At 34.1% G+C, this 12,426-nt stretch overlaps 1 protein-coding gene across 1 annotated transcript in view; it reads right to left on the bottom strand.

Annotated features, from left to right (window-relative positions):
- The window catches only part of LOC143910679 (ATP-binding cassette subfamily G member 4-like), a 34,687-nt gene extending 22,261 nt beyond the window's left edge, over positions 1–12,426 (bottom strand). Inside the window, exon 1 of the mRNA XM_077429259.1 lies at positions 12,006–12,426. Coding sequence (XP_077285385.1) covers positions 12,006–12,240 — 235 coding nt within the window. The 5' untranslated portion in view covers positions 12,241–12,426. The remainder of the gene's footprint in view (positions 1–12,005) is intronic.

The raw sequence follows: 12,426 nt of genomic DNA, 5'->3' as shown, positions 1-12,426 counted from the left end.
TTCTTTTTGCTCTTGAAGGTTAAACATCGGACATTCGAATTTTAATTTCATATTTTATGAAGACGAGAATGTAAATACGCTTGCAAGTTGCGGAATTTTGATGGATTTTCGCGAAAAGCGTATAATGTACATACATATTATAATAATAATATCAAAGACGCGTGTAGCATTTGAACGTATTTGCGATACATGGTATGTATTTTTCATTTTTTTATTGCGCACATGTCAATGTAAGATCACTTCAATGATACTTTCTTGTGGATGAATCGAAATCCCAACATATTTTACGTTATACATATATGTATGGAGTTCGGTCTTTCGTGTCATGCGGGGAAGACGTGCTTCCGCGTTCTCCCCGCTATTACTCGCTTAAACCCGGCTATTGCACGAAATTTAATCTAAAAACTTAACCATTTACTCACTTATTTTACTAATTGCATCCTAGTATAATTTAAGTGTAAAAATAAACAGCAAATCGGTCGTAAAAAGCGGTTTTATATCAGTTATTTCGAAAAATTTTGTGCTAATTTTTGTGTCGAATTTGAGCAAAAGCATATACGAACGAGATACATCTCCTTACCTGAATACAAAAAAAAGGGTCCTTCGTCAGGCAAGGTTCGGTCCCACAGAAGCAATAAATCTTCCACATAATTGCTTCCAGCCAAAAAATCTTTAACGAACTTTACTTAATAGAATAATAGCAAACAGAAACGGTGTTTCCCAACTGTCTATCAGTTCTTTTCATATTTAAATTATATTAAAGTAATTCGTGTAATTTTATATTCTTTACTAAAGTTATTATTAAAATATTAAATTGCAAACCGCATTCACATATATAAATCCGTTGTCTCCAAAGAGGCGTCTCACGATAAAGATCTGTAAAAAAGTAGTATAACAATTGCTAATCTATTATTATCATAACTAACTACTTTTACTTACAAAGTAACCCTGTTAAATGGCATGTAATACCTCGTAAGTGATCCAAGTGATACCTAGGATGACTATCTGTCAAAGCTGACCACAGAGAAGAGTCTATGGCGGTAAGAACTCACTCCTTGAATGGAAATCTCTCTCAAGTACCGCCTTTTTCTCAACACATCTTGGATAAATGCGAGAAAAATAATATCCAAACCTCCAACAAGGTAAGAGTGACGATGGATGATAGCTTAGCTAATAGAAACCTGTATTTAGCCACGTACAATGTAAGAACGTTATCGAGTGAAGGAAGTGTGCTTGCATTAGAGAATGAATTAGAAAATATCAAATGGGATATAGTAGGACGAAAACAGCAAAACCAAATAATCCTAAAAAGTGGTAACTGTCTCTACTGGAGAGGGCTACCAAATGGTAGAATAGGAGGAGTAGGGTTTCTTATCAATAAGAGAATAGAAAGAAATATTATAGAAATAAGCGACATATCGGAACGTATATGCTATATAGTATTAAGAATCTCGAGCAGGTACACTTGCCAAATCTTCCAAGTGTACGCCCCCACATCTAGCCACCCAGACGAGGAAATAGAAGACTTCTACGAAAAAATACAGGGCGCATACGATAATAGCCGTCACCACTTTAAAATAATCATGGGAGACTTTAACGCAAAAATAGGACAAAAGGCAAATACAGAAAGAGCAGTAGGCAATTTTGGTACCGGCCAAAGAAACGACAGAGGCGATCGCCTCATAGAATTCGCAGAACACAACAGGCTCTTTATCACTAATTCATTTTTCAGGAAAAACACCAACAATAAGTGGACTTGGGAAAGTCCTAAAGGAGACAGAAACGAGATCGATTTCATCCTAACAAATGCCCTGCACTCCGTTAAAGACGTTAGTGTTTTAAGTAAAGTAGATATAGGTAGCGATCACAGATTAGTCCGTGCCAAGATGGCCATTAATATAAATTGCGAACGTAGGAAATTAATAAAAGGATGCAGTAACTCTCCAGATTTCGCTCAACTAAGGTCTAGGAAAAAGGAATTCGAACTCGAACTTGGAAATCGATACGGGAAATTAAACCCAGAAGCAGACATCGAGGAATTGAACACTGTAATTAGTTCGGTTCTAACCTCAACAGGTAAGAAATTAGGTGGATCCAGGAAACAGATTAAATTAAGCAAAATTTCAGCGGAAACAAAAAACCTAATTAAGCATAAAAGGAATTTAGATAGGGATAATAATAAGCAAGAATACAATCTAGTAAATAAGGAAATTAAAAAGAGAATAGTCAGGGATGTCAGGGATTTTAGCAGCAAGCTAATAGAAAATACCATTAAGAATAACCGTAGCCTGAAAAAGTGCAAACAGGATCTTTTCTTAGGCAAAAACCAAATGATCGCAATCAGATCAGAGAGCGGAGTAATAATTAGGAATAGAGAAGAAATCATAGACAGAGTTTACACGTTCTATGCAAAACTATACGAGAACGACAACGGCCAATTCCCCGCTCTGGAATCGACACACGGCCAAAGGGTTCCTGCAGTATTGCCTAGCGAAGTAGAGGCCGCGCTAAAAACTGCAAAGAACGGTAAAACCCCAGGGGAAGATAATATTCCCATTGACTTACTAAAATGTGGCGGCCCCCCCCTAATTAATATCTTAGCTAGGCTTTTCAGCAAATGCATCCAGAACCAAGCTATACCAGAAGGATGGAATAACGCAACTATCATTTTAATACACAAAAAAGGCGACAAAAGCGATATCAAGAACTACCGACCCATTAGTCTACTTTCAGCGGTCTACAAGCTCTTCACGAAGGTTATTACAGAAAGGCTGAAGAATATCCTCGACGAGAACCAACCTATAGAGCAGGCAGGGTTTAGGGCAAATTTCAGCACAATGGACCACCTCCAAGTAGTTGGCGAACTAATCGAGCGCGCCAACGAATATCAACGGCCATTGTGCATCAGACTAACACAGCTGGACAGGGAAAGTAGAAAAGTAGGATTAAAAATTAACGTAGATAAGACTAAACCAATGTTCAATAGTTATTGCATGCCTGATAGCATCCCCTTAGATGATAAACCAGTAGAAGTAGTAAATAATTATTTATATTTAGGTCAAATAATTGACATGTCTGGTAGTAAAAATGAAGAGATAAAGAGACGTATGAAATTAGGGTGGAGTGCATTTGGACGGATGAATGCTGTTTTTAAATCAAAAATGCCACTCTGCCTGAAGAAAAGGATCTTTGATCAATGCGTTTTGCCAGTGATGACGTATGGATGTGAAACTTGGACACTGAACGCCAAGATGCAAAATAAAATCCAATGCACTCAAAGAAGTATGGAACGCTGTATGCTTGGCATAACGAGGAAAGACAGGAAGCGGAACACGTGGGTGAGAAATATGACAAGGGTAGTGGACATAGTGGATAGAGTGAAGAGATTGAAATGGCAATGGGCGGGTCACGTAGCTAGGAGGATGGACGAAAGGTGGACAAAAGAAGTGCTTGAATGGTACCCGAGAGAAGGCAAAAGAGTAAAAGGAAGACCGCAAGGAAGATGGGTGAACGAAATTAGGAAAATGTGCGGAATGAGACGAGTGGAAGCGTGTTGGAGAGGCCTTCATCCAGCAGTGGATGGCGAATGGCTGTAAATGATGATGATGATGATATATGTATGTACGTAGTGATAATAGATGTAGTTTTGTGATCATGACAAAATTCGAACTCGAGATTTTGACTGATTCGAACTCAGAATCGATCACGTTTTCCCGGTTTAGAAAAAAATATGTGTGTTAGTATGTGTGGTTGTATATTTTGGAGATATTTTGAACACCTTGAGACTTAAGGCTAAGTCCTATCGAACTGAGATTTAATATCGGTTACCAAAATGCTTATCGATGTGACGTTAATCTTTGTCAAAATTTTAAGTTTATCGTAGCACCTCCCTTTAAAGTGTACTATTTTTTAGATCTAATTATGTCCTAAACCGCTTAATGGATCAGACTGAAACTTTTTTACCAGTAATTGAAATGATAAATTTCGTACACTGATATTTTTACCTCAACCAGAAGTGGTACTTTTACTCTAGAGAATCGAGGTTTTTTTTGTTCAGAAACCTTTCAGTGTATCGAACTGAAATTTCATATCTATAAGTTTTAGTTTAATGCCAAGTCATATATAAAAATTAATGATATTTGTCAATTTTTTTATTTCACCACGTTTATAAGGATTGGTTTTCTATCTCAATATTTTTTTTTTTTATCTAAATGTACTAACTAAAGCGGTAATTGCAATTTAAATGTTTTCGTTGTATATATGGTTGTATCGCGTAATATGTTAGGTGCAAGCGAGATGGCATGTAGTCAGACCGCTGTACTCTGTGAGGTGGATTATATGCCATCTCGCTTGCACCTAACATATTACGCGATACAACCATATATACAACGAACACATTTAAATTGCAATTACCGCTTTAGTTAGTACATTTAGATAAAAAAAATATTGAGATAGAAAACCAATCCTTATAAACGTGGTGAAATAAAAAATTTGCCAAATAAATGAAAAATAGCACGGGAAAAAAATCCGTAAAAAAAAATATATTTTTGACTTTTAAAATTCGCTAGACAATTAATTAGAAGTATTTTAAAGCAATAAAATATAACAATTAATAAGAAAAATATCTGACTATTGATTACAATACTCAGTTTGAGCGTAACAATCCTAAATTTTGAGTTAAAGACCGCAAAAGCCAAAAAACTGTAAAAATCGCGGATTTTTTTAAACGCTCATATCTCGTAAACGATCGCCCACCAACAAAAATCAATATTGTAACGTACGCCGCGGATTAAGCGAATAGAATCCCAGAGACTGTGACCGTTCAAAGATTATCTGTAACGGATACCTGTTAACGGATCAACTAAATGCATACCGTGCGACTGGTATAAGTGGGTTTTAAGGATTAGCGACAAGCTAAGTGCATGAAACAATGATTGCACTTCTCATACCGTGGGAATACATATCCGAATACGTGACTATACAGTAGGTAAACAGATTAGACGTCCTGAGAGATCTACCCCTTATAAGGCGGTACGTAGGCGATATCATGTCATTCTGGACTTAGCAGTGACACTGCGTGTATCTCCTGAATCATCAATAAATGCTGTGAAACGACTGTTGGCTTTGACTTGGATCCTCCACCCACCCGTACGCAACAATATCATATTCGAATTCAGTGGGTCAAACTTATTAAAGATTGGCTAGTCTCCGCTCTGGTATTTTTTTTTGTTGCTCAGTGTATTTAATGTGTATAATATTTATAGTGATGTTAAGTAATAAAATTTTCTATAACCGAAAGTAAAACTTTTGTTTTGTGTGAGTTTCCCTACTTTAGCGCTTAAAATTGTATTGAAAATGATCTCATAGCCGGTATGTGTGCGTCATTGTCATTTTTTCTATACTTCTTATATTCCTCAAATACATAGATAAAGTCATGGATTAGTCATATACGAATATTTTGATATTTTATTCTAATTAGCAATTTGATAAAAAATAAAAAAAAATACCTCAACAATATTTGATCCCAAATTGATAATATTTGAATGCCAAATCATACATAATGTATGATTTTTAAATAACAAACAATATTTTTATATTATTTTTTTACATCCGAAATCTGATACGAAGTTATAATTTTATTATATGTAAATAGTGCCAAATGTACATAAATATTATTGTATGTTTTTTTTTATATACATACATATTTAATTTACTAAACAAAAAATATTTATGCAAATCGATTTCATTTTTTACATGTAAATAATTGGAACTCGCAAAAAAATTCTGTTGTATCAAATTATATACATATGTACACACGATCTAAGCAACTCCTTGAAATATGCCATACTTGCAGTTTATAATAGAAAAAAATAGCTTGGATTTAAGTGAGGAAATGAAACACGTGGTTATAGAGTTATGTACATATGTACTTCATACAACAAAACCTCATAAAAATTCACGACTGACAACAAAATCAATTGATTTGATTACATTTCATCACAAATCACCTCAAAATCTACTTATGTATGTATGTAGGTTTGTATTTTTATCAATTGAATAGTACATATTAGACTTCGGTCTTGTGTGTAAATACATATGTTGATCTTTTGGATAAGAAAAATTTAAACACGTTAAAAAACTTGGTTTATATTACGGAATTCATTTTTTTAAACTTGAATGTTTTATTTCGAGCACAAAGTTCTAAAATTATTACCTTTATATGTATATTAGGTTAGATAAAAAAAAAAAAACAATTTAAGTTGGAAAAAACGTTATTTATTCTGTTTAAAAATATATATTGGATTCAAAATCGATCATAATAATATATTAATAGTAAAAACTAGACGTAAAAGCAATATTATAGCACATTGATAATAGACCGGAGACGTGCGGATACTAACGATTGAGGGACGCGTGACAAAGTTTAATATTTTTTTTCACACCTTAGCAATGTGAAGAAACATCCTATGTGAGGTTTTTTAAATGTAATATTATTCCATTTACATGATGAGGTAAATAAAAATAAATCTACAATTTAAACGGTGTATAAATTTAAAAAAAACCTTAGAAAATCGAAAAAAAATCATCATTTTCACATAGCAGTGCAAAAAAGGTTTTTAGAATTTTTATATTGTTTTTTGCGAATTCCTCATGATACAGGACAGTCTTTTCTAAACTAAGCTGTTTCGAAATTCCAAAAAAAATCACTGTTTCCACAGTACTATTGTACCCTAATGTATGTATGTACAACATATGTATGTACATACAGACATATGAACTAATAAATGTAATAAATAATAAACGATAATTTTTTATGTGACCTACATATGTAAATACAATTGTAAATTAAATTAGCAACAGTATAGAAACAAAACACAACATCCATATTAAATTACATACGATTTATAACGCAAAAAATTATGAAACGTGCATATATTTACACACATATGTAATATGCACTAGCATATTAAAGTTAACGTAGGTACATAAACCACATTGAATTAACGCATTCTTGATAAGCTAACAATTTATCATGGATCATATTCACAATCGGTAAAATTATAATGTTTATATTTAATTATTTAAAAATTGACTCTTCAAGGTCTGATGTAAAATTAGCAACGGCATCAAGACGTAAAATATAGCTTCTGCGACTTCTGCGATGTAGATGAAAGAGCAAGAGGAAAAGGGAGGAGGCAGACCATTTGAAGAGGGAAACGTGCAAGCGCATAGATGCAAATTTGCGCATTATTACTCCATAATTCGCAATGTCCACGTGTCCAACAATTGCGCACTAGCCAATCCCGACAATTACGTAATATTTGCAGTCGGGGATTTAAAGAACATTAAAATGCACCGCAGGGGATATCAAGTGAGACACGAATGCGCTCACTTCGTTATCATAGTACATATGTACATACATATATACATATGTAGGTAGAGCACTCATCGATTTAACTTTTCAGACGGACGCCGGTTATCTGGATGGATTATCCAATTTTATCGAAGGAGACAGAAGCCCATGGAAACAGTTGGAAAATGCGGCAGTTTGATTTTGCACACACATGTACATATATACTTGGTACGTATGTACTTGCCTAAGCAAAATATATATTTTCAACGCGGCGCTTAATTTTAGCAAACGTAGTAGATTGCATTTTGAAATGCGATATGGAAATTGTTAACAAAATTCATATTCGTGTAATACACATATTAATCTAATATATAATTTCGAAAGACACTTTGTATGTAAGTAAGTATTATTGGTTGGATAATGGTTGGGAATTTCGAAAACAAGTCGAAATTTCCATGACGACATGGGGATGGGGGACGGGGGCGAAGGCTCGGGGAGCGCCGGGGGCGAAGGCCCGGGGGGCGCTGGAGGGGAACTTCATAAATAAAAATATTTTTTTTTATTCAAATAAATTTAATAAAAAAACAAATGATTATTTACTATTAGATTCGCCATGTTTAAGCTGTTTGTATTCCAAAGACTGAGCGAAGCCGGGTAAAACAACTAGTATATAATATTTTATACATTTTTAATGAAAACATACAAATCGATACCCTATAACACACTGAGTGGTACGGGACGTCATATTCTTTGGCTCACCGCTCTGACCCGTTTATCAGTGGGGGTTCCCCAAACAAAATTCGGGTACAGTTGCACGTGCATAATGCATACTAGTGCATGCATCCATATGCAATCGAGATCAGACAAGTTTCTCCTACATTTCTTCAAATATGGGATTCACCGTTATCGATCACTGTCAAGCAAGGGTAAAATATCACCGAAAACACTCCAGGGGGTGATTTTTGGGACTGTATACCATGTATATGGGCTAGGAGTGCTGTCTTTTTTTGTCGCAAGTTTAAAAGTGCCTAAAAAAGAACACGTACCACGTACCACATATATATGTATATGTTTGAGTGTATGTGTACATCGTTTCTGATTGGCTGTCATTTAATATTCAAATAAATGTTCACTATTAGATGAGACATGCTTAAGATTAAGACATGTTTATTAGATGAGATGATTATAGATATTACAAATATCTTATAATATATAATATGTACATATATTATAAAAGAAAGGGGTTGCAATGACAATTGCTAAATCATTTTGGCTTCAAAATTGAACATAACGGATCAAAATGCAGTTGACGGGTCGGTCGCATCTCGAAAAACCGGTATTTTCGTGTACGAAATGAGATTCAGACCAAGAGCAAGAAACACTTCTTCGTTGAATACAATCGTGTGAAGTTGATAAAATATACAAACCAGTTTGACCGTAAACAAATTTGATCGTTTCATACTATGAAAATTATCGCTAAGTACACTAAAACAGAAATCATTTCGTTTTATCGATGAATATATAATATACATACATATGATTACCATTTTGTGTGCGTGTGATACCTCATTCCACCAACTTGCAATATCGCAAGACTCGTTTTTCCAACTTTTTTGGTGTATTTCGTCGTCGCGTTTGTATATGTATATGTCACAGTAGGGAATTATATCAGCAGTGAAATTATAATTTCACTGAAGTTTTATTGAAATCGTTACCAGCTACGTTCAGTGAAATCATATGCAATAACATTTTCACTGGCCCCTATTAGTGAAATTATAATTTTTGCCAGTTGAATGATAGTGCGTCGCCAATACGAATCGCGCCACCACACGTTACAGCCCCACCCCTACGTTAGGGTTGGTTTTATTTATTTAATATTAGGATTTTAGGGTTGGTAGTACGTTGTAATTCGAATTCGTACGTTGTAATTCGAATTGCAAATTCACTAACTTTGAGAAGTGAATTTATAATTCTATTGTTATATCCGTACTCACTTGAGCTTGAGTCAGTGAAATTATAACCTCACTAGTGAAATTATAATTTCACTGAAAATAACAGTTTCACTGTAACATACAAAACACATATCCAAAAATGCTTTACACAGTGAAATACGTATTTTGCGAGATCAACATTAATCATTAATTATTATTTTGAATAAAAATACCAATAATCTTATTTTACTACCGCCATCTATGTTTAAAACTAAAAACTGGATAAATGTCAGTCACTTTTCAGAAATTCAAATTTCAAACGCGTCTTACACGATATTTTTGCACCATCGTAATGGCGGAGGATCCATTTACTTATATTGATGACAAAAATGAGCAATATGGCAAAGTATGAAAACGATCGGATAAGAGGCAAATTTTTTCCTGAATTGTAATCGTGAGTGAAACGTAAAGGAGGTATGTAAAAAAATACAGTAAGATTAATTTTTAAACGAATTTTTTAATATTTTAACCACTTAATCGCCACGCGTTTTTAAACACCGATTCGATTATTTTATGTTTGTGTTTAGTGTCAACCCTTGACACTACCTCTTGAATACATATTGACACAGAAAAATATTGACTTTTTTCAATTTCATTAGTATCACAGGATATTTTTAGATATCACTGCGAAGAAACCAAAATTAATTTTGAATCATAGTCTTAAACAAGAAAGAAAGATTAAGTGGTTAGAGGTGTGCTTTAATAGCTTAAAAATCTATGAATGATCACAATATGTCTCGTATATTATATATGTATACAAAATATATACAAAAAACATTGTGTATACAAAAAACATTTTTGTATACACAATATACAAACCCCTGATTAAGCAGACGAAAAGTTGAGCAAACGAGTCTAGAGATATTGTCAGTTGGTAGAACGGAGCGCACCGGAATTTACTATACATTACGATACATAATACGTTTTGAATTTATATTATTCGTTGATGCTAATTTAATGCGTTCCGAAGTCAATTGTCAAAAATGATCGAAACACAAAGTTCAAGCACGGAAAGGGGTTAGTTGCGTTGCATAGATTTCGATGGGTCAAATTCCAAAATTGCACAAATGGACTGATCGTTTTAATGTGTACAACTGCTTAAAATACTCAACTTCGTAACGACTAAATGAGACGAATCACATTAGCGTGCAATCACTTATCACAGTAGTATGTATAATATATCATTGTTGTAAATACTAAATTATCAGTTAGTGGACTATCACCTAAGCGTGAAAGCACGTGCTCAACAAATTCAATGAAAGCAAATGTCATCACGGTGACAGTTCGCCGATGCATTTTTATCATCAGGGTCAAATATGTATGTATGTATGTACATATCTCCATATATGTTTCATTTTTAATATTCACTGTATTTTATTTTACAAATTTTCCTCTCGAGTTGGAAAATTCCAAAATGAATATACATAAAACGATATAAAATATATATACATACGTATTATACGTATCATTCAATAATAAATGCTGTTGCTTCTTCTGGCAAATGTAAAATAGAATACTTATTTTATGAGAAACACAAACTATAAAAAATATATAGTAAGAATTGATTTTTAAACGTTTTTTAAATACTCTAAAGGTGTGTAAAAATCTATAAATGATTACAATATGTCATGCGTATTAAAGATATTACGTACATGTATATAAACAAAAAAAAAATGTATAAAATATACAAACTGCTCTTCAAACAGACGAAAAGTTGAGAAAACGAGTCTCGAGAAATTTCAAGTCGGTGGAACGCATCACACTGAGAAATTATATATTGCAAATATGTATACTCATTCAAAGCGAGATTGATACCTTCAGAATATATGTATGTAAATAAAAATGGGATAAAATTAGCGATTTGTAAAATGCACTATGTATATGAAATTAGAGAATATTTATTTATATATTTATACCGGGAAGGCCTTACAAGTAAGCCCAATGCCCCTTCTTGACCAATATATTTACATAAATATGTAAAAGAAGTTGTAAAGTAATATATTTTTACAAGTTTTTCATTAGTTTTTTATGTGTGCTGTGTAAAGTGAACTATGTACATACATACATATGTATAAAGTTCAATCAAGCTAATTCTTAAAATGAACCAACATCAAAGGCAAGGAAGTCTGCTCCAAGTTCTTATATTGTCGTACGAATTTTATTTCAATTTGGAACCAAAGACGTAAACGTAAACGTAGCATACATTTTTATCAAAGAAAAACTAATCCTTCATAATCGATGTTTCAATATAATAAAACTAAAGATTTGTGAATTAAACTTAATTTTTTTAATACTGAATTACATTCTGAAAGAAACAAATAATAAGATTTCAGACTTTTCCGTAAAATTTTAAATAAATTCTATATATATTTTAATATAGAATCAAAATTCCACCTAAATAAATACGCATCTAGGAGTGAATGGCATATATCAAATTTTACACTTTCTAGAGAGCATGGTGTTTGTCGACTGTGTCAACTATCGTATCGTTTGCGTATTTAAATTCGAACCATTTTGTTTGTTTTGATTAAAGTCTGTCAATGGCCACAACCAGGAGACAGATAGTGCGTGCCATTGTTTCGACATTCGGAACTTCTGGGTCGCGCACGACGAAAACGAATCGACAAAAGAACAACAATAAATAGTAGTATGTAAACAACCTCGTCTGAAGATGCCAGTCTGCACACTGTAGGAGAGATCGCTAAAGCTGAGATCAATCGTGGTCGTCTTCTGGGATGCCTCCTGCTGGGTGTACGAGACATCTTTGTTCGGCTCGATCTTGATAGGCGGCGGTTTTTTCGATTTGTAGCTGATGGAGTGGGTGTGGAAGGGAAGGCCCTCCGGGATTCCCGGAATTTCCGAGGCTCCCGAGGGCTCTCCAGGGCCGTGCGGCATGGCGATCACTGTCCCAACCAACAATCACTGTCCCAACTCGACGACGGCCATCACTCGCGATAAGATTAAAAACGGAGCGATTAGCGAGTATATTGTGACGAGTGATGAGCGACAGTGACTCCCCCGACAGTGACTCCACCGAGTCGACACCCGCCACCTACTGCTTCTGCGGCTGACTGCTAGCTC

Source organism: Arctopsyche grandis, chromosome 4 (genome assembly GCF_051622035.1).
Source record: "Arctopsyche grandis isolate Sample6627 chromosome 4, ASM5162203v2, whole genome shotgun sequence".
Classification (NCBI taxonomy): Eukaryota; Metazoa; Arthropoda; class Insecta; order Trichoptera; family Hydropsychidae; genus Arctopsyche; species Arctopsyche grandis.
Note: the sequence above shows the minus strand (reverse complement) of the source record. Positions and strands in the feature narration are given on the sequence as shown.